Genomic DNA, 22,484 nt, shown 5'->3' on the forward strand with positions numbered 1-22,484 from the left:
ACTCACCATGGAGTGATGGAAGACACCTGAACTCACCATGGAGTGATAGAAGACACCTGAACTCACCATGGAGTGACGGAAGACACCTGAAATCATCATGGAGTTATGGAAGACACCTGAACTCACCATGGAGTGACGGAAGACACCTGAAATCATCATGGAGTTATGGAAGACACCTGAACTCACCATGAAGTGATGGAAGACACCTGAACTCACCATGGAGTGATGGAAGACACCTGAACTCACCATGGAGTGACGGAAGACACCTGAACTCACCATGGAGTGGTGATCAGGATCTGCCAGAATCAGCTTGGCCTTGTTCACTGACCTCACTATGTGTAGGTCATTCAGGTTCTGTTGGTCGGTGAGGCTCTGTAGGTCCATGAGGTTCTGTAGGTCCATGAGGTTCTGTAGGTCCTTGATGGTCTTTAAGTCGAGCAAAATACAGCCGTCCCTCGTTTATCATGGGGGATCTGTTCCCTGAAGACCCGGGATCAGGGAAAAACCACCAAGTAGGAATAGTAATCCAAGTAGTAAGTAGTATTTTTATTTTATTATATATATATTTATATATTAAGGTGTTCTAAACCCTTCCCACACTCTTACAATATTCTAAACTATGTTTCTAAACTCTAAACGCTCTAAAAGAGACAGAATGTCATGATTTCAGCTCTCTGCCTCCTCTGCTCTAAGCCACCTGCAAGCGCTCTTGGCCACGCCCACTTTTCCACACTGCATAGAGATCAGTTGATCAGCTGGAAGTTTATCCTGCAGTGTGGGCTGCACAAAGGTGCAGCAGGTGCTAAATAATTTAAAATAATTTATTTTAAATAAAAATTCCATGCTGATCGTGCGGCTCATCCATCAATCAGCCAGTTGTGTGTCATGTCCAATCTTATTTTGAAAATCCACGATAGAGCGAGTCCGTGATAAACGAACCATGAAGTGGCGAGGGACTACTGTACATGCTAAAAAAAATCGGACTTAAAATTTTTAAGGAAACAACTAAAGTTAAGAGATTACCGTTTGAGGAAGTGTAATAATAGCACCTAATAATTAATCATCATCAAGATGGAAAGACATCAGCAATGACCTTCGAGAAGCAGCTGTCCATTAATCTGAGAAAGGTCAAAGGTCATTTCCAAACAATATGGAGTTCATCATGCTGCTGAGAAAATGATTAAATATTTGTTACTTGTGAATAAAGACAGCTGCCAAGCTTCCTGGTTGTGGACATCCAGCAAATTCACCCCCAGGTCAGACTGTGCAATGTCAAAAAAAAGGCAGAGCTCCATCTCAGACTGTACAGGCAAGTAAAAGTTTAAAGCTCATGACAGGACAATGAGAAAAAGACAAACATGGCTTGTTTGGAAGGTTGTGAGCACATCTGTCTGACAGCTGAAGTTTGGACCAGATCGAGTCACGATGCAGCAGAACAACAGCTAAACACAGCAGCTGATCTACAACAGAACCACCTGAATACTGTCATTATTCAATTCAGTTCAGTTTATTTACTGCATGCAGCACCAAATCGCAACAGAAATCATCTCAGGGTCCTGTCAATTTAACAAACAATTTATTTAATGATTACAAAACTGACGTCTGGGAAAAAAATTGTGTGGCTGTTTAATTTATTTACTTTCTTCTTTCAGCTGCTCCCTTCTTCAGGGGTTGCCACGGCAAACTAACTTGCATGAACATTGAGGTCCATGCTCAATAATCCAGGTAATAATCAAACAATGTTCAATCAGATCATCTGGACAGTTTCTTTTCTTTTCTTTGTTTTCTTGAGAGACGTTTCGCCCTCCATCCAAAGGGCTTCATCAGTCTGAGGAGTCACATACAAACTGTTTCCCCCACTAAGCAGTACACGCCTACAGTGGACCAACCAGTTTCCTGGTGATAAGATGGTTTCTGGGGGCTGTCCTCTCCCCCGTCGACTCCTCCCAAGCTGCCACAGCCAAAGTGGTTCAAGATATCAAGGTTGCATGAAGACATGGCGATTGTTTTTACGCCAGATGTCCTTCCTGACGCAGCAGACCACTGAGCTACCACAGCCCTCTGTGTGAAGCAGAGAGCTGCCATCTAGGGCACCTGGGAAAGCAGATGGTGGGGGTTAAGGGCCTTGCTCAAGGGCCCAAAGTGGGACAAATGAGTGTGGAGACAGGTGTGGGTGCTTCAACTTTCCCACCAATATTTTTGATGTTGTTGGTCCGGGAATTCAAACCAGCGACCTTCCGATCACAGGCCCACCTTCCACAACCTCTGCACCACCACTCCCCAAAGCATGCTGGACAAGTAAGAAAGTACCTTAAGATTTTTGAAAACGTAAAACATCCAGCTGTCTTTTAGTTTTATTTATTTAAAGTCCTTCACAAAGTTTTAATTAAAAGTGGAAAAAAAACGCAACAAAAGCCCTATTTGCACGGGATTAGTTTTACCTAGGGACCACATGTAATAAATAAATTACTCCCCAACGTCTGCTTTTTATTTGGCGCATTCACACGGGATAACCAAAGCATGAGATTTAGCTGAAATTTACGGACATCTTCCGGATATGATGTTAACGCGCTGCGTTTTGTGTGACAATGACGTCACATCAGTCATGTTACGTTCAGGCTACGGCCACAGCTCGGTGCTGTGTTAAGTCTCCAGTATACTCGTGCGTACATCAGTCCGCGGAGGTCCGCGCGTACTGGATTAAGCCCCCAGTATACTCCTGTGTACGCCGGTTCACGCGTACGTACGCGTGTACTGTACGCAGAGGGTTCAGACTTCATACTCGAGCATACACCCTGAGCAGCTGCAGAGCAGCTTCACAGACAAGGGGCGTTTACCTTCAGGACAAATTGAGTTTGCTGATTGGTCATTTGCTGACACGCCTACTAGATTGATTGACAGGTCAAAAAAAAACCGAGCGCCGGCAGCCTCAACCGCAGCGGTGTTCTGTGTTTGTATGTTAATAAAAAGATCTAAAAAATTTTAAAAAACAAGGAGCACTGGCCCTGCAGCCCAGACATCAGACCAGCCCACAAGGAAATCTCCAGACCCTCCCGCAGCCACGCTGGACCAGAGTTTAATTCGCTCGTGACAAATTCCTTCATTTCTCACCATTTCAGTCATGGCATCAATGGAGGAGGAAGAGATCGCTGCCTCTTGGCAAAAAACAAAACAAAAGAAAAGGCCAGATCAGGGATGAAGAAGGAGAATTTAATACATTGGCGTCGCATACAAAATTGTGTGACACCGCGTACGCGGTCGTAAAAATTGAGCTTTGCAAGGACATGCCCTGGGGGGTACGCTCGTACCTCCGCGTACGTACGTGCGTACCTCCGCAAATGGACGTACGCGGGAGTATACTGGGGGCTTAAGAGTTGAAGCGGATGCCCGCCCGCAGGGCATATACGTGCAAAAGCTCAATTTTTACAAATGCGTACGTGTACTCTGTGTTGCACAATAAACTGCCCGACGACGGACTGTTTTGTGTGCGACACCAATGTATTAAATTCCCCTTCTTCATCCCTGATCTGACTTTTTATTTTGTTGTTTTTGCCAAGAGGAAAGTGATCTTTTCCTCCTCCTCCTGTCGACGTCCTGACTGAAATTGTGAGAAATAAAGGAATTTGTCACGAGCAAATTAAAATCAGGTCCTGCGTGGCTGCGGAAGGGTCTGGAGATTTCCTGGTGGGCTGGTCTGATGTGTGGGCTGCAGGGCCAGTGCTCCGGGGTTTTTTTGCAACCTGTCAATCAATCAAGTAGGCGTGTCAGCAAATGACCAAATCGACCACCTCAATTTGTCTGGAAGGTAAATGCCCCTTTCCTGTGGAGCTGACTGCAGCCACTCAGGGTGGATGCTTGAGTATGAAGACTCAACCCTCTGCGGACAGTGCTCACAGTTTCCGCGCGGCTGATGCGCAAGTATACTTGGCTTTTATTGCCAACGCTAGCCAGCTGTATAGTAATCTAGAAAACATAAGAAAATTATTCTTACTGCACAGAGCAATGAATGGTGTGAGTCACCATTTGCATATGATTTTGCTCCTTCTCTTCAGCCTTTTTTTTGGGCGACCGTTACGGGTCGATAGGCTTTTGCTGGCCTCCATTGCCAAAAGCAAATAAAAATGTGGCCAGGAAACAAAAAATGCCTAATTACGTATCGGATCCCACCCATTTCTGTCCAAATCACAGAGATGCCTATTTGCATTGGATTAGTATTATCACAGGACCTCTGAGTTCAGCAGAATATACCGGTAGTAGGTAATTTGTGGGGGAATTTTTACTTTACAAATTACTGACATGGCTGATTCGCATGGGATTAACAACACACACAATCTCCGTAATTATTACAAATAGCACGTGGTCCCTAGGTAAAACTAATCCCGTGTGAATAGGGCTAAAGTTTGGTCTTGAGAGAATAACGGGCTACAATCTTTAGAAGCAAAAACGATCCATTCTCGGACAGTCTGTTCAACTCGGCTGTACTCAAGCCACATTTCTAAAGCCCTCTCATTTCAAACACTCCAAACAAAACACTTTCTGCTCACAGTTCAACCTAAATACATTTTGCTTCGCTTACCACGAGCGCTCACTGATTCCCCCAGAGTCCTGACTGTTTTTCTTTGTGAAAAGGCAAACGGTCTCTAGATTCTGACGTAATTTCAGAATAAACTCTGGAAGACCTTCAGCTAGCTAAGGAAAAGCTCGTCTCCTGAAGTGTATTGAGTCCTGTTTGGCACATATTATTAGCATTACCTGAATTATATGACTGTTTACTGTTGTCTGTACAACATCTGTGTTCTTTGTTTAAAACAGGTCTCTCTTGTAAATGAGTCCTCGGGGCTCAATGAGACCAACCTGTGTAAATAAAGGTTGAATTAATTAGTGATAGGCCTGTTAGTCCCTTTGCTGACTCTCTGGGCCTCAGCATACACCAAAATCCTCCTAACTGTGAATTATGTGGAATTTGTTGCACTTATTTTCAACCATCCTCCCACCGTCCAACCTCACAGCTGACCACTTCAATCACACCCATCAAGAGGCCCACTAGAGGTCCCAGGCATGCACTGGGCTCTCATGGGATGATTTGTCAGTAATTTAAAACTCAAAAGCTCTTTAGGCTTGTTAAAACCTGCAGGCACCATGTTTGAATGGCAGCATTAATGACGGGGCATGCAGTGTCATGTTTCTTAAGTTATTTCAACTCTTAGCTGCTGGAGTTCAGGGTTAATTATCATCAGTTTTAGCTACCAATGGTGTGTGTGCGTTTAGCTTTTGCTAAGAGGAAACAACTTTTGACAGATATGGTTTCACAAGAAAAGTTTGATTCAAAATAAAAGTGTAAAGTAGTGTGTTTAAATTCTAAATTAGATGTGATATTGCAAATAGAGGCCTATTCATGCCAACAGATTGCTGTACACTTAATGAAAGTTTCAAAGCCATGAAGGGGTAAGTTATCAGCTAAAGCATCCTGATGCATGCCCAATAATCCAGGTAGAAAAATCTAAAAACGTCAGATCCTCTGGACCTGACTTAACTTTTTTAGATATCAGCTAAAGCATGTTTACTAGAGCAATTGTATTTCCTGTGAAAATGCTGTGTGAATGCACCAAAGTTCATATCCAGGAAGAAACCCAACAATGTTCAGTCAGGTCATCTGGAGGGTTTCTTTATTTTGCTGAGACGTTTCGTCCTTCATCCAAAGGACTTCTTCAATCTGAGGAACCCACCAAAACATACTCCTATGGAGTATTGCAAATAGAGGCCTTCTGAAATTAGGAAAAAAAAAACATGCTGAAATGTAGCTGAAAATGTATTTGCAATACTCTATAAGAGTGAACTGTTTGTGGGAATCAGTTTGTTTTGGTGGTCTCCTCAGATTGAAGAAGTCCTTTGGATTAAGGATGAAACGTGTCAGCAAAATAAAGAAACCGTCCAGATGACAAGACTGAACATTGTTGCTGTGTGAATGCCTATTGCAGAAGAACTTGCGGAAAAACAGCTGAAATTAGAAAGAAGAAAAAAACATGCTGAAATGTAGCTGAAAATGTAGAACAAGCATAAATCAGCAGGAGAAAGCAGAAAGAACACAGAAGTTGAAATGAGTGCAAAAAATGTGAAATTAGCTGAAAAAGCTAATATTAGAATAAAAACAGCCAAATAGTGGCTGAAATAACTCAAACTAGCAGAAATAAGCTGACAAGTTGAAATTAGCAGAAATAATTAGAAATTACAATGAAAAACTTGAATTTATCTGAAAACAGTTGAAATTAGATAAATGTGCTAAAAAGCTAGCTGAAAAAGGTAGAACAAGCTTAAATTAGTAGAAGAAATCAGAAAGAACACATGTTTAGCCAATTAGGCTGAAAGATGCAGAAATGAGCAAAAAAATGTGGAAATTACCTGAAAAACACTTAAATATGATAAGAGAGAACTTTATTGATCCCTCGCAGGGAATTGTTGCTTAGCATAAAATAAACTGAAAAGAAGCTAAAAATGCATAAAATAAACTGAAAAGAAGCTAAAAATGCAGAAAGAAGCTGAAATTACCTGAAGGAAGTGGAGAGAGCACATTTTGGTTGAATTAGGCATAAAAAAAAGTTGAAATGAGTGCAGCAAAATAGCTGAAAAGGCAAAAATTAGCATAAAAACAGCTAAATAGTAACTGAAATAGTAGAAAACGCTGAAACTTGCAGAAATAAGCTGAAAGGAGCAGAACAAGCTGAAATTTGCAGAAAGAAGTTAGAATAAGCACAAAAATGTTGTCGTTAGCAGGAAGGATCTGAAAGGAGCACAAAACAGCTGAAAAAATCTGCTGAAAGTAGCTGAAAAAACATTAAAATTTGCACAAGGAATGTGAAAGAAGCTGAAGCAGAACAAATTATGAAAGGAGCAGTAAAAGGTTGTGAACAGATCTAAAGATGTGAAGGATGTAAAATGAGCTCAATTCATTTTCTATGAGGAAAAAAATGGCAGAAAAGGCTAAATATTTCAAAAAGCTAAAGTTGCGCCAATACCAAAAGTCACAGCACCCTTGTCCTGAACGAGCGTAACGTTTTGATATAGGAGTTGTTGAAATAGCACAAAAGTTGTGGAACGAGAAAGATGCTGAAAAACGTACAGAAGAAAAATGGATCACGATAGAGTTCACGCTTCATGAACAACTAGGGAGCTACGTAGCTTTGTGTCATCTGTTCAAGCTTTATGTGACAACTACATGGACCTCATGAAGCTCAAAGATCATGTAAACTCTGGTCTCCTTTTTCTACTTCCTATGGAGGTTATGAACCTAAATCACTGTCAAAACGCTCAACAACACTGCAGCTGTGGGGCTGGGAGTGTAACAAGTGAACTTCATGATCAATTAAAGGGGCTGGTCTGGACGGATAACCATTTAACCTACAATTTGTCTTAAGTTGTAAAATAGCTTGGTTTTTTTTAATAAAACTAACTTGATTCACATTCTGAGCCTTGATTCTTGATGGTATTATAAATTGCAGCAGTTTATTTAGTTAATTTTTCTTTACTGTGGAAGAGTTAGTAAAAAAATTTTTAAAAAAAAAGGTTACATTAAGTTCTTGTTGTTTCCATTTTGTCTGTTTTTGGGCTTTCAAGCAGTTCCGTCTATGATCAAACCCTGAGCATTTTTACCACCATGACCTTGCTTGCTTAACATAAAAAGCTGTTTCAAATAGGACAACTGTTATGTTTTCACTTTTACATTAGGTGCTCATTTAGACTGGTAATGAAAATGTTGTTGCTAAGTGGTACCTTGGTGGTCAGGGCCACGGTCTTATAATTAATTCTGAGGCTGCAGGTTCAAGCTCAGGTTACATCAAGAGGAGTTCCTGGCATAAAACAATTGCAAATACTTTTGTGCCACTTCACACCCTAAAGAAGGAAGTAGCCCCCCAAAAAATGTTGCTCATAGATTTTGAGACTATTGTTAATTTTGAATGCTTTAAATGTGAAGTTGAACAGCTTAAAGTCCAAGAAACATTGTTTAGTTGCCAGAAAAACCTAAAAGTCTATGTTAACGTAAACTTTTGATCGTGCGTGACACTTGGTGTGTAATATCCAACACTAAAATCTCTTTTTTATTACCTATTAGGCATTTATAATGTTTATTTTATATTAAATAAACAGGTGAAACAGCAAGACTTGCTTAGTTTCTTGAATCTTGTTTTGAAATGCCAACATAGTCCTTGTTTCCATTGTTGACTTTGACCCATAACAGACAGACAAAAGATAAATCAGCTTTTGGGGAATTCAGTGTCATTATTCTTCATCATATGAGCTCACTTTAGAGCTGGAGACTTCATGATCGCTGCTTTATTGACCAATGAAGTTCTATTTTATCTTATTCAGAGATGGCCGCTGCGTTAAACCGGTGGCAACATCAACGCTTGAGTTTGGAGAAGAGGAAGAACTGCAACTTTCACCACATGCTCAGCGGTCCTGTATTTGGTTTGTTTGTTCTTACTGTTCCTCAGATTTTTTTTAAATTACCGTATTTTCCGCCATACACGTCGCATCAGTCCAAATATGTCTAATAAAGTAGAAAAATCCATAAATAGGTCCTTTCGTCGTACACGTCACATCTATTATGCATCACCGCTGATGCGTCGCGTTTGTTACACGTCACCGCTGACAAGCCGGAAATGTGGGCCGGTGTTGTGACAAAAATCGATGGGCTGCCAAATGGTGGCCGCAGGAGGACTTTAACAAGATTAACGCTTAAAAACAATTATTTTTTTGCTCGAAATTATAGTAAAGGTGTGTCTCAGTTTAACTTTTCCTTAATAAATGCAGTTTGACGGTCAAATCAGCTGCTTTTTCTAAACCCGATACGCAGGAATATGAACGCGCAGAGGGCGACTCGCTGTGCATTTCGTCAAAATTTTAAAAAGATAAACACCGAAAAATAATTATTTGTTTGCTCCACTTTATAGTAAAAGGTGCGTCTCAGTTGAAAAATTTACTTAATAAATGCACTTCGACGATCAAATCGGCTGCATTTCGCCGTGGCGGCGCAACGTAATGAAGCTGATTCGGTTTCTCCATCCAGGCAGACTACGGTGGCATTGTGTCATTAATAGCCACTTTTACCTATTACATGATACAACGGCATGCCTTACTACTCTAGTGCCATCTAGTGGCTGAAAATGGTAGTGTTCATTTTTTTCAGTCAGGTTGAATGAAAACGGTCATATCTCATCCAAAAATTGATTTATAAATATTCAATTCAATTCAATTCAATTCAAAAATACTTTATTAATCCCAGAGGGAAATTATTTGTTGTTGTAACTTGTTATCCTCATTTCATTAAGAGATGTTATAGATGCTGATGGCTGTAAATAGGAAGGATCTCTTGTAAAGGTCCATCCCACAGTGGATCCTAAGACACTGGCTGCAGATGCCGTCCGATCCGTCCACCCAGACTCGACTGGCCTCTCGGTTCCCCCGGGCTGTAGGACCGCCCGAATGCCGGGCTGAACTCCTCCCAGAGCGATGGCCACTCCTCCCAGCAGTCTGCCGAGCTCCTCGTCGCTGCGGACAGCCAACTGTAGGTGCCGAGGGACGATCCTGTCCTTCTGCTGTCATGAGCCGTGTTTCCTGCTAGTTCCAGGATCTCAGTGGTCAGGCACTCGAGTACAGCTGGCTGGTAGATGAGAATGCGTCCACAGAACATCCTTTTCAACTCATTTGAGATTTGGGGCTGTAGCTGAGATATTATTTGAGCTTTTGAGATGTTATTCAGCTGCTGTTGGTTGTAGAAAACTGCCTTGTTGCCATGGTTATGCATCATAACAAATGTCCAAAACTAAAAAAGTTTCAGTAAAAATCCTTCCTGCTGCACAACATCTGTTACCAGAGGAAACAATCATCCAAAAAATGTGATTTACATCCAGCAAAAGAAGAATTAAAGTTTCCAAAAGCAAAATCTCAGAATGAAAGTAACAGAGCTGCTCCAACATGCAGCCACCTTGAGCGGCGCAATTCTAGAACTCGAATTCCCATATTTCTAGAATTCTAGAAATATGGGAATCTATTTCTAGAATTCTAGAAATATGGGAGGGAAATCCATAAATACATCGCTTCAGCCTATAAATCACAGTTCATGCAAATTATGCAAAAAACTGTGACTTATAGGCTGAAAAATACGGTAATGTTATTATTGTGATCTACAGCCCCACATACACTTTCAATATAAAAATGTGTAAAAAGTCTTTAGGCTTCTTCAACAACAAACAGCCTTTGAATATATATTGTTTCCGATTATAAATTCTTAAAATTTTCTTTTTAATTTAATTTATTTATTTTTTATGATAAACACATTTCTTTTTTGACATACTGAACTACTATACAGCCAGCTCAGGCCAGAATGTTACTTGAGCCATGTTTTGATGAACAGCTTGGTGCCTGTGAGTAAAAAGGCCAGACATTGGAAAGTGACACCGATATGAGGGTGCATAATGTGCACACCTGTACAAATACTGGGATGACACAGAGCCTAATTCTAAGTGGGTCTTGTTTACTTTAGTATGACATGTAAAAGAACAGTATATTAAATGTGTCTGGTGCTAGATTATCCTTCCTGCAGTCTTGCCTTGTCATTTAGGCCGTGCACCATTGAGACTCCATATCAAACAAGAATGGAAGAACTCATTTGGCTTTCTTATGTTTCTCAGAGTGTATTCTTAAAGTAGACAGAAAACACCAGCAAATATTTCTGTGACCCATATTTTTGGAAAATGTTTGCTGCTGTCAAAACAAAAAGGAACCTAAATTCTCCAAACACAACTAACATTTTCAAAGGTTTCCTTTCTGTTCAATGCACGACTCAATTAAGCTGCAAAGAATTCCCATTCTTCTGTTTCAGTTGACATGTTGTGCAGCTTCCCATCTATTTCTAACACCCGGTTGTGTTTAGAGGACTTTTATATGCATCTTCGTATCAAGTCTTGTGTCTACATGTGGAACAACTTGAGATGTACCGTATTTTACGCCGTACACGTCGCACCGCCCTATAAGTCGCATCAGTCCAAATATGTCTAATACAGTGGAAAAATCCATAAATACGTTGCTTCACCGTATAAATCGCATCTATTATGCGTCACCACTGACGTGTCATGTTTGTTACACATCAGCGCTGACAACCCGGAAATGTGGGCCGGTGTTGTGCCAAAAATCGATTGGATGCCAAATGGCGGCCGCGGGAGTGTGCACGGGAGGACTTTAACAAGAATTTAACAAGATTAACACTGAAAAACAATTATTTGTTTGCTCGAAATCATAGCAAAGATGTGCGTCAGTCTAACTTTTCCTTAATAAATGCAGTTTGACGGTCAAATCAGCTGCACTTTCAAAAGCCGATAGGCGGAAACGGGAACACGCAGAGGGCGATTTGCGGTGAATTTTTTTGAACTTTAACAAGATAACTACGTAAAAACAATTATTTGTTAGCTCGAGTTTATAGTAAAGGTGTGTCTCAGTTTAACTTTTACTTAATAAAAGGACTAACGGTCAAATCAGCAGCATTTCGCCAGGGCGGCACAGCGAAATGCTGCTGATTTGACGGTTGCTCCAGGTGAGCTGGACGGAGGTGGCAGGCTATGGTAAGCTGATTGTGTCATTAATAGACACTTTCACCTATTACATGACACAACGGCATGCCATACAAATCGAGCCAGCTAGCGGCTGAAAATGGTAGTGTTTGATATTTTCAGTCAGAATTAATGAAAACGGTCATACCTCAGCCAAAAATTGGTTTATAAATATGGGGAATAAAACATCAATATGTTGCTTTGGCGTATAAGTTGTAGGGCATGTAAATTATGCAAAAAAAAAAAAAAAAGCGACTTATAGGCTGAAAAATACGGTACTTACAATGTGCGACGCTGTATGTTCAAGTCACACCATGCATGGTTTAATTTAAACTGTTAGAGCAGCTGTTTCATTGTTCTTAGAGTATTACCTCTTATTATTGTGGCAGCCTCTCAGTGCTTCCATTAAGATGACCTCCTTCGTAGTCCAGCTGGCACAGGATCATATTGTTCTTGAGGAAAAACTTGTCTCCCACACAAAATCTGCAGAGGGAAACAAAACTATGAAACGTCTCAGTTCTCCCTGAACCTGAGGTGAATCCTGAGGTCCCACGGGAGTGTAGCAGGCATCTTGCACACAGCATACATTTACTGCTGTGATAATCAGAAAATTGTTTTGCATACCTGTAACCTGATTAACTATTCAAGTGGTATACAAAGTCTTTAACCTTTGGAACTTTAATCACATTTTGATTACAATGCACAAGTAAAACGCTCATAATGACCCGTGAGCTACACCTTCTAGATACGTCAACTGAATTTGATCTCCCCGGCTAATTGCTCCCCTAATCTTACCTCTGGCAGCAGAGCTGACAGGCAAAGCAGTCTAAATGGTAGACCTTATCTCTGGCTCTCATCACCATCTCAAAGGCAGGGATCAGCTTACTGCAGGCTGCACAGTTCCCCGTCGCCCCAAAGAGCCTGCAGAAGCAGAGAGGGTAACAGGCAATGTAAACTGGATGCACACACAGATACGTATCAGCCAGGCACTGCAGTAAGAAAATAAAAGCAGATGTTTGTTTTTTTAAAAGTTGCTTGTCTTCCTCAGAGAGCAGCAAAAAATGCTGCTCACGCATCATTTCTAAATATTAAGTGTTTTATTGATCTGCTCTGCCTTTCCTACAGGTTCCTCTCCAGCGTTTCTGTAAACGCAAAGCCCACATAGTCTCATCTGTGTTTGCAGCCAAGTGTGAAAAAGGATTCACAACCTAATTATAATTATGGGCACATGAGAGGATGAGCTTCTCATAATAGGAATTGAAGACGTGTCATCAAGAAAAGGCTGCAAACCATTAAGTTTATTATCCACAAGTTTTACTATCGTCAATGACGAGAATTTAAAAGATGGAAATGGTGAAAAATCTAACGCTGGAAGCAAATAATGGTTAATGAGTTTACATTCTGATTGACTAAAATGATTCAGTTCTACAGTACAGTGCAGTCAAGTGTCAAGTAGTCTGTTACAACTTCTTTCTTTTGTAACCATTAAAATACTGTTAACTATACTGTGGCGTTCAAGAAAACCTTTGTGATTTTACTCTTTAACTGCTGCTCAGAAAAAAAAAAAAATATATATATATATATATATATGGGATTTATAATATAGACTATGAATGGAGCTGTAAATTGCATGTGGTTTGGACCACTTTATCAGCTACAGGTGCCAGAACTAAAGTAATTTGAGAGAAACTGCAAGAATTTTGATGTACCAGTAAATGCCATTTAGTTTAAGATGAAAGAAAGCCAATCCATTGACCTTATTTTTAGAAACAAACGCCCGAACCTCCTGCTAATCAAATCTATGTGGTTTTAAACACGTCTTTCCGTCCAGCTGCAGATGGTTTCACCTCTCATTCACCTCCACCATAATGAACAAGCAGCCCCCTCGGAGCCTAACACACGAAGAAAAGTGTCCAAGACTGATTTCCATTTTCCATTAGGGTCCAAATAAGAAAAGAGGGACTGGGACAAAATGATTTTGGAGAATGAGAACTACATCTGTGGAGTGTGAGAGAAAAGCATGAAGAATGTGTATCCCACTGCCTCAACCAACAAACAAAAAACGTCATCAAATGAGTGACTAACATGGGAACAAAAGCATGCCCTAATTACCAGAATGTTCTGATCTAACGAGCATGAGTCCTCCATAGGCACCTGGTGGGTTTTTCCTGCTCCTTAACGAGGCTACGAAGCTCAATGCTAATTCTCCACTAATGGTCCAATTAAAAGAAATCACATGGTTTTAATCCCACTCTTCAAAGGCTTTTGGTCTGCACCCTCGCAATGATGAGGAAAACAGGAGGCAATCTAGCCAATTTAACTGTCAAAAGGGGTTTTGGTCTCCTAAGTGCAGCGCAGCTAATGAGCGACTTAGCTCCAACAAAATCCAGCTGGATTGTACATGAGACTAACACATGAGCTCAGTAATGTGGCTGAGGACTCAGTTTTCCTACAGTTCTGAGATCTACATAACAATGTCTGCATTGTTATTTCAGACAGTAAAATTTTAGATGTAACTTTTAAAACAGCCGCACTGACAACGACTAACCTAGCATCAACAAAATACACGAATACTGTCCAAAGCTAGCAAAATGCTTATACTTCCAACCATAAACTTCATGGCATTATTTCCTTCTTTTTTGCACCAGGTATTAGTGTTTGTGAACTTTGCTGCATTTCATTTAACTCAGATTGGGAAATTGTGTCGCAGGTCAGAAAATGTGTAACATTTGCTAATTGTGGTGTTCAGTAACAAGGCTAACTATCATTAGCAATGCAAGCCAATGCCTTTTTTCATACTTTACACATTGAAACACCGAAGCAATATATTTCTTCTAACTAGTATTTCAAAACTATGTGATCATGTCCTGTGAAGTACGTGAACTATGTCCTGCTGCATGCTCAATCATCCAGGGAAATGAATCCAAAAAAGTTAAGGTAGGTCATTTGGACAGATCCTTCTTGGTTGAAACGTTTCGTCTTTCATTCATCCAAAGGACTTCATCAGTCCGAGGAGCCACAACACACAAGGAGTCCCACAAGCAGCACACCCCCAGAATGGGCCAACCAGTTTGCTGGTGATAAGATGGTTTCTGGGGCCCGCACTCTCCTTCGTCGACTCCTCTGAGGCAGCCATGGGCAAAGTGGTTCAAAGCATGAACTTTGACTATGGCTGCCTCAGAGGAGTCGATGGGGGAGAGGGTGGGCCCCAGAAACCATCTTATCACCAGCAAACTGGTTGGACCATTATGTGGGTGTGCTGCTTGTGGGACTCAGTTTGTTGTGGCTTCTCGGACTGATGAAGTCCTTTGGATGAAGGGCAAAACATCTCAACAAAAATAACGAAACAGTCCAGATGACCTGACTGAATTTTGTTGGATTTTTAACCTGGATTACAATACATTGTTAACGCCCTGATGGCCGCTTGCTATTCACAGAACTTGGCCAAAGTGGTTAAAAATGTCCTGATTCATGCTCACTCTTCCAGGTAGGGCTGGGCGATATCTCCATATTTTAAAACATCGAGATAATTTAATTTGCGATATGAGACTATATCGATATAAACAATATAGTGTTATACTTGAAAATCTGCCTGCTGTCTTCTCCTTCTCCCACGCGACCCCTCCTCTCCCTTTCAGCCCAGCCCCTCACCCACTACCCCCGTTTCCTGCTTCTCCAGGTGGGGCAGCACCGCCGACACGTAGCAGCCACAATTAGTCACAAAATGGAGAGAGAGCATATTGCAGAGCAGCTGGTGAGCAGGAGAAAAAAATGATGGCTCTGTTATTTGGAGATGGTTCGGATTTAATTTTGTCAGATGTGCAGCAGAAACATGTTTTCTGTAGACAATGACGAAAACAAGTCCCGATGAAAATGTTCGAGCACAACGAGCCTTTTTCACCATTTATAACGGCGCCATAAAGTGGAGTATGAAGAGCGTGTTGAACTTCATGCCTGAAACAAACTACGGTACAAAACCTGTGCTGTGACGTACGAGAGGAACATGGCTAGCATAGCTGGGGAGGATTATTATTTAATATATGTAAATAGTTTATTTTTTAGACATTTATTTTGTACAGTTACAGCTGTTTGTTAATAAATGTGCCTGTGTGACAATTGGGACAAAGCTTCGACTCAGAAATGTATTTTTGTTATTACTTTATGGAAAGAAAAAAATATTAAGATATCGCGATTTATCTTAAAATATTGAGATTTTAATGTTGGTCCATATCATCCAGCCCCACTTCCAGGTAAATAAATCCAAAAAGTTAAGTCAGGTCATCTGGACAGGTTTATTTAGATACAAACAGGTTGATTTCTGAAGCTATCACAGCTGTTGATGTGCAGGGCAGCCATATTAGATTCTGAAACTGGGATTAGTCCGAAATTTCTAACTTTCCAATTCATAATTTTGACCGAGGCTGAATTGTTCTGGGAGCTGGTGGAAGTAGGACGGTATTGGACTGCTCTTAGCTGCTGAACGAGATTTAGACAATCCCAAAAAGACTCCTTTTAGTCAAGATAGGAGCTTCTTTTTAGTTTCAGAATTTCGGCCAAGACAAATCTATAAATTGGGACAGCTTTTTCAGCAAGGGGCAAGCCTTCTCCAGGGACCTGGAGTTAGGGTTTCACCTGCCTTCCTCTCAAAGAATTCTTCAGAGAAATAGACTGAGGATGAGGGCAAGGGATGCTCCCTAATTTACCGTTCTTTTACAAATATATACAAAATAACAGCTATAGCTCAACCAACCAACAAGGAAATCAGATTAATTGTATCAACATGTCGGGTCCTCTGTTACAAAGACGAATAATAGTTTGGAGGAATTTCTTATAAGTTGGGGGCGGCTGTGGCTGAGTGGTTGGAGCAGTCGTCCTCCAATGCAAGAGTAGGAGGTTCGAATCCACCAGGAGTCACGTGCCGAAGTGTCCCTGGGCAAAACGCTGAACCCCTCGTTGCCTTCGATGTGTGTCCCATCAGTGTATGAATGTGATCTAAAGCTCTGATTAGTCTCTTTAGAATGATTTGTTCATTTAGCTTTGTAGTTCTAGTAGAGTGCTGTATGAATGGGTAAATGAGGGCACAGATTGTAGTAAAGTGCTTTGAGATAGAATTGTGATATATAAATACCGGTACAGACCATTTACCATTTACTTCTGGAGGCATTCCATCAGATGTTTTCTACTTGGAGCTTAGAAAATGTGATTTCTGTATACAAATGGAATGCTCCATTACTAAGACATAATCTTTTATTCTTGTTACTTCATTCTATGCTACACTAATAACCTCTGGTTTCCCTCTCCCTTGTCAAAAAGCTAAAAAAAAAAACAACCGTTTCCTCTAATTTTGAACTTCTCCTTTAGGCTTTTTAGAGAAAATGTAGTGCGCTGTACAGGTCTGTCGTGGTGAAGAGAGAGCTGAGTCAAAAGGCGAAGCTCTCAATTTACCGATCGATCTACGTTCCCACCCTCATCTATGGTCACGAGCTTTGGGTTGTGACCGAAAGAATGAGATCTCGGATACAAGCGGCCGAAATGAGTTTTCTCCGCAGGGTGTCTGGGCTCTCCCTTAGAGACAGGGTGAGAAGCTCGATCATCCGGGAGGGACTCGGAGTAGAGCCGCTGCTTCTCCACATCGAGAGGAGCCAGTTGAGGTGGCTTGGGCATCTGTTTAGGATGCCTTCTGGACGCCTCCCTGGTGAGGTGTTCCGGACACATCCCACCGGAAGGAGGCCCAGGGGAAGACCCAGGACACGCTGGAGGGACTACGTTTCTCGGCTGGCCTGGGAACGCCTTGGGATTCCCCCGGAAGAGCTGGCCCAAGTGGCTGGGGAGAGGGAAGTCTGGGCCTCCCTACTTAGGCTGCTACCCCCGCGACCCGACCTCGGATAAGCGGAAGAAAATGGATGGATGGATGGATGGACTTCATTATCTTCTTTTTTTTTTTTTAGATGTTTACTACTCTTGCTTAATCTCTTTATTGGTTTTCCTTAACTGCCTGAAAAGCAAGTGAAACTGTTGTAAAAGTTCATGAATAACGTTAAGAGGCGAGCACAAGCCTGAGAATAATGTTGAGCCCAAGCAGCACAGTTCCAGCTTCACTCTGTATTTCTTTAACAATAACTCAAAACATACTAAAAGGTCAGCAGCTTGTCTGCTCCGTTCCTGCATCCATTCTTCCGAACGGTTTGAGCTTGCTGCTGACTGTTGCGTTTGTTGTCAGCTTTCTTACACCCCTGAACCCTAAAACTACTTTATGTGTTGAAGAATGAAACATTGTTGCGCTTAGATTTATGAACGAGACAACTTTGCATGGGATCGAATGCAAGGGGGGGGGAAGGGTCAGCTCGGAAAGTCTTAATGAAAATTTCAATATATGACGCATCCGATCAGTCCAATCATGACATTTTTAATTACCGTAATTTCCGGACTATCGAGCGCACCTGAATATAAGTTGCGCCCACTAAATATAAAAAGAAATAAGTTTTTGTACATGTATAGGCCACACTTGTCTATAAGCTGTGGGCGTAACATGTGATATTAATACAGAAAGTTTTAACTTTTAATTAAATATGTACTATGCCCCCAGGGAGGGGCGCACAACGAGGAGGGGAAGAGAGAACAGGGAGGTGGGGAGCCAAGTTTCATGGTCCACTGTGACCAGTTTGGTAATTTTATTGGTCAGATTTATTTATTTTAACTTTATTTATACAGGTAGTCTCATTGAGTCTGGAGGACCACCCCCCCAAGTGAGATGTATATTGGGCAACTATGTGAGCGACCGGATGTGATGAGGCCAAACGTTTTGGCAGCATGAAGCTCGTTAGCCCGTCAAAAAAATAAAATAAAAATCCATAAATTAGCCACAGCATTGTATAAGCCACAAGGTTCAAAGCGTGTGAAAAAAGTAGCGGCTTATAGTCCGGAAATTACGGTAGTCAGTTTTCAGAGCTATGAGTTAGCAATGTTTTTTTTTTTTGCAAATGTTTACAACAGCAACAAGGTTTCTGGAATGATTAATGTTAAAGGATGAGGCTGTTAGTCCTTTTCTACCCTCATGCTGACCCATAACGCTCGAGAGAAGCTGTACCTCAGGTAGTCTCTGCGGCACAGGATGAGGTTGGCCCGGGTGTACAGGGTGGAGCCCACCCGGCCCAGGCGGCACCCACAGCAGTGGCACTTCAAACAGTCCTCATGCCAGAACCTGTCTAATGCCTGCAGCATGAAGCGGTCCCTGATTTTCTCATCGCAGCCAGCACAGCCTCTAGGCTTCTCTCTGGACTGGAGGGACACGACAGACACACCTGGCAGAAAAGAAACAGAGAAGTGGAAGAAATGAGCAAAAGAGGAAAACTAACATTCACAAAATTATTTACATGAGAAAGTTTCATTTCTCCGCAGCCTTTGTTTGACTTGAACAACAGTTTGGGGAGAATAATTTAAACGCGTTATTCCCTCTTACTGTGCGAGTCTTGTCAGGTCCTGGTCACTGCAACATTATTTTTTCTGTCTGTAGTTGAAGCATGCATAGATATACATGAGACCACTTTAGCACTAGTGCTTTCTAATTCATATTCTTGTGTGAATGTCGAGCAGCACTATTGTTTTCCTAATATTTTATTGTTCAGGTTTTTTTGCCATCTAACCACTTCTGCAAACATTTTGCTGTTGTAGCCATTGATATATTCATCTCATGCAAATGCTTTGACTTTAGCTTTGCATAAATTTTAAATTTCAAACACTTAATTTTATTTACTAAGATTTTCCTTACAGACTTACACTAAGATCTCTTCAGTTACTTCAGAAAAATGGTTCTCCTTGAAACTTGATTCAGCTCACTTTAATTTTGTCGATCTTTTTTTTTGCTACCTTTAGCTAGCCTTTTTTTTTAACTACTTTTAGCTACTGTGCTGCTATTTACGTCTTTGTTATATTTAGTTACAGTTTTGCTAGCTTTGGCATATAGCTGCTATTTTGCTGCTTTTAGCTTTCAATGTGTTTCATTTGGCTTTTAGGTCGTGTTTAGCTACTTGTAGCTTTATTGTAGTCAGATATTTGCTGCTTTTAGCTCCTTAGGTAGCGTTTGATACTTTAGCTTTTGCTACTCTTAGCCACCATTTCCTACTTTTAACTAAAACTTTGCTGCTTTTCGCTAGCTTTTATGTACTTTAGTACTGAGCTAACATTTTGTTACTTTCTGATACGCTTTTGCTACTTTGAGCTTACAGCGTTTTGCTAACTTTTTACTACTTTTAGCGATTGTTCTGCTATTTAGGTCTCTGTTACTTTTAGTTAACCTTTTGCTAGTTTTAGCATATAGCTGCCATTTTGCTGCTTTTAGCTTTCATTGTATTTCATTTAGCTTTTAGATGTTTATTTGCTACTTTTAGCTTATTTGCTAGCTTTTGATAGTTTTTTTTTTTTTTTAGCTTTTGCTACTCTTAACCAACATTTGCTACTTTTAACAACAAAAAAAAAAAGTTACTGCTTTTGGCTAGCTTTTTTCTACTTTAGCTTTGAGTTAACAGTTTGTTAATTTCTGGTACTTTTGGGCTATTTTGAGCTAATCCTTACTGCATTTTGCTAACTTTTATCTACTTTTAGCTATTGTTCTGCTACATAGGTCTCTGCTACTTTAAGTTACACTTTTGCTAGTTTTAGCATATAGCTGCTATTTTGCTGTTTTTAGCTTTCATTGTGTTTCATTTGGCTTTTAGATTGTCTTTAACTACTTTTAGCTTTATTGTAGTCAGATTTTTGCTACTTTTAGCTCCTTAGCTAGCTTTTGATAATTTTTTCTACTTTAGCTACTCTTAGCCACCATTTGCTACTTTTAACTAAAACTTTGCTGCTTTTCGCTAAATTTTTTTGCACTTTAGCTTTGAGCTAACATTTTGTTACTTTCTGATACTCTTTTGCTACTTTGAGCTAACCATTACTGCATTTTGCTAACTTTTAATTTTAGCTATTGTTCTGCTATTTGCCCCGAGATGACTTCTGTTGTGGACTGGCACTATATAAATAAACTGAACTGAATTGAAATTAGGTCTCTGCTACTTTTAGTTAAGTTTGCTAGTTTTAGCATATAGCTGCCATTTAGCTTTTAGCTTTCATTGTATTTCATAAAGGTTGAATGAATTTAGCTTTAAGATTTTTGCTACTATTGTAGTCAGATTTTTGCTACTTTTAGCTAATTAGCAAGCTTTTGATACTTTTTTCTACTTTAGCTTTTGCTACTGTTAGCCAGCATCTACTTGAACTAAAACTTTGTTGTTGTTGTTCACTAGCTTTTATCTACTTTAGCTTTGAGCATTTTGTTACTTTCAGATACTCTTGCTACTTTGAACCATTAATGTTTTGCTAACTTTTTACTATTTTTAGCTATTGTTCTGATATTCAAGTCTGATATTTTTAGTTAAACTTTAATAGTTTTAGCTACCATTTTGCTGCATTTAGCTTTCATTGTTTCATTTAGCTTTTAGATAGTCTTTTGCTACTTTTAGCTATATTGTTGTCAACTTTTTTGCTACTTTTAGCTATTGTTCTGATATTTAAGCCTGATATTTTTAGTTAAACTTTAATAGTTTTAGCTACCATTTTGCTGCATTTAGCTTTCATTGTTTCATTTAGCTTTTAGATAGTCTTTTGCTACTTTTAGCTATATTGTTGTCAACTTTTTTGCTACTTTTAGCTTCCTAACTAGCTTTTTCAACTTTAGCTTGTGCTACTCTGAGCCAACATTTACTTAAACTAAAATGTTGTTGTTGTTGTTGAGTAGCTTTTATCTACTTTAGCTTTGAGCTAACATTTTGTTACTTTCTGATAGCTACATTGAGCTACTGCTTTTAGTTAACTTTTTGCTTTAACAACAATTTCAGCTTCTTCAGCATATTTCAGCAGTCTTTCAGCTCAGCATGCACACACTGCGTTTTTGCATAAAATGTTAATTCTTTGGTTGTTTGGTTGAGCATGCATCAGGACATTCTTTGGTTGTTCTTTCATGCTCAGTTGATTTCCTATTCGTTGAATATGCGACAAATCAAATGAATCCCTGCAAACTTGTTGCAGATGGTGAATGTGGCGCAGCACGGTCTTATGAAACAGAAGTGATCTCTCTCCTGCACTTACTTTCCTCCTTGTCCAGCACCATCCTGCAGGACCAAGCCTCGCTCCTTCCTTCTCCTGCACAACAACCCCCTCAGGAAGCCGCAACGAGCACGCGCGGTCTCCAGATTACGGTGGTCGGTCGGGAGTCGCTCAAACTTCGGATCTGCTCCTCATTTCGCAGAAGAAACCCAAACGCCTCGCAGTAAAAACAGCTGCATGAATGAAGCTGCACGATGCACGTCCTCGAGTGGAGTCCGTGCTGCCTCGACTGATGTCAGTGTTTAAGTATGTGCGTCGAGCCTCCCTCCCTCCTGCGCTTCTCCCTCTGCAGGAGAGAGAGGAAACTCTCTCATAATCACCCCCCCCCCTCGCTGCGTGCTAATTATATAAAGTCATTATGCTCAGATAGAAGCCGCCCCTCCCCTCCTGGAATCAATTATTCAATAGTCAGAGACACACCGGGACATCCCGGGCCTGAGGTGTTTTAGAATGAGCTTATTCAACTCCAAGGACACCAATTATCTCCGGGGGCGCCCTGTAGTCACAGCAGACGCACAGCTCCCTCAGCTGTTTTTTTTTTTTTTAAACTCATCAATATGAGCGCAGGGAAGATTCTGATTCATCCGGGACGAAAGTTCAAGACAAAACCAACTGGACCCCTCGAGTTATGAAGCTGAGGTAAGATGGATTCATGTGCAGATTGCCCGATCACTCCTCAAAACAGAGGTTCGTTAGGGCCCTGTCACGATAACTCATTTTGCTGGGCGATTAATTGTC

At 40.7% G+C, this 22,484-nt stretch overlaps 1 protein-coding gene across 1 annotated transcript in view; it reads right to left on the bottom strand.

The window, feature by feature from the left end:
• LOC119415428 (rhombotin-1) overlaps positions 1-21,777 on the bottom strand; it is a 39,807-nt gene extending 18,030 nt beyond the window's left edge. The window contains exons 1-4 of the mRNA XM_037682568.1: positions 21,729-21,777; positions 18,691-18,904; positions 12,399-12,524; positions 11,975-12,086 (exon numbers count right to left, since the gene is read on the bottom strand). Coding sequence (XP_037538496.1) covers positions 11,981-12,086; positions 12,399-12,524; positions 18,691-18,904; positions 21,729-21,750 — 468 coding nt within the window. The 5' untranslated portion in view covers positions 21,751-21,777 and the 3' untranslated portion in view covers positions 11,975-11,980. The remainder of the gene's footprint in view (positions 1-11,974; positions 12,087-12,398; positions 12,525-18,690; positions 18,905-21,728) is intronic.
• Between the last annotated feature and the right edge of the window lie 707 nt (positions 21,778-22,484).

Source organism: Nematolebias whitei, chromosome 10 (genome assembly GCF_014905685.2).
Source record: "Nematolebias whitei isolate Nwh7 chromosome 10, NemWhi1, whole genome shotgun sequence".
NCBI lineage: Eukaryota > Metazoa > Chordata > Actinopteri > Cyprinodontiformes > Rivulidae > Nematolebias > Nematolebias whitei.